The 929-nt window shown below is 48.8% G+C and overlaps 1 protein-coding gene across 1 annotated transcript in view; it reads left to right on the top strand.

Annotated features, from left to right (window-relative positions):
* The first annotated feature begins 630 nt into the window (after positions 1–630).
* The window catches only part of LOC102847907 (pyridoxal-dependent decarboxylase domain-containing protein 1-like), a 43,439-nt gene continuing 43,140 nt past the window's right edge, over positions 631–929 (top strand). The window contains exon 1 of the mRNA XM_006894499.1: positions 631–655. Coding sequence (XP_006894561.1) covers positions 631–655 — 25 coding nt within the window. The remainder of the gene's footprint in view (positions 656–929) is intronic.

The raw sequence follows: 929 nt of genomic DNA, 5'->3' as shown, positions 1-929 counted from the left end.
TGCCATGGGAAAGTCTGCTGTTAGGGACCTCTCCAAAGTGCTGAAGAGCAATGGTGTCTCTTTGGAGACTAATGTGTGTCTGATACAGGCTTTGGTCTTCGCAGTCACCTGTTATGCGTCAGATAGTTGGACAATGACCAAGGAGGATAGAAGGAGAATTGATGCCTTTGAGCTGTGGTGCTGGAGAAGAGTATTGAGAATACCATGGACTGCTGGGAAAACAAACAGATTTGTCCTGGAAAGGGTTAAACCGGGTGGCTCCTTGGAGGCAAGGATTCTGAGGCTTCGTCTGACATACTTTGGACATGTTATAAGGAGGGACCGATTCTTGGAGAAGGACATCATGCTTGGGAGGGTGGAGGGACAGCGCAGGAGAGGAAGGCCCTCTATGAGGTGGATTGATTCGGTGATTGGGTTAATTGGGATGGGAGTGTCAGAGACAGTGCGATTGGCACAGGACAGAGCAGAGTTTAGGGCTGTTGTACATAGGGTTGCTATGAGTCGCAGGCAACTCAACGGCACATAACAACAACAACATTTTCCAGTGTAACCCAACAGCGTGGAGGTCTGCAGCATTGTGTCCTGAGATCACCTCATATTCACTTCTGGAGACTAAGGTGCACCTGATATATGCCATCATCTTTGCAATCACTTGGTATGCATGAGAGAGCTGGACAATGACTAGGGAGGATAGAAGGAGAAGTGATGCCTTTAAGCTGTGGTGCTGGAGAAGAGTATTTATTGAATGTACCATGGACTGCTAGGAAAACAAAACAGATTTGTCCTGGAGAGGGTGAAGCCAGGCTCCTTCTTGGAGGCAAGGATTCTGAAGCTTCATCTGACATACTTTGGACATGTTGCGAGGAGGACCAGTCCTTGGAGAGGGACGTCTTGTTTGGGAGGGTGGAGGGACAGCGCAGGAAAGGAAG

This window comes from Elephantulus edwardii, unplaced genomic scaffold, assembly GCF_000299155.1.
Source record: "Elephantulus edwardii isolate Elephantulus edwardi_28Jun2011 unplaced genomic scaffold, EleEdw1.0 scaffold00145, whole genome shotgun sequence".
Lineage (NCBI taxonomy): Eukaryota > Metazoa > Chordata > Mammalia > Macroscelidea > Macroscelididae > Elephantulus > Elephantulus edwardii.
This window is presented reverse-complemented; position numbering and strand designations above follow the sequence as displayed.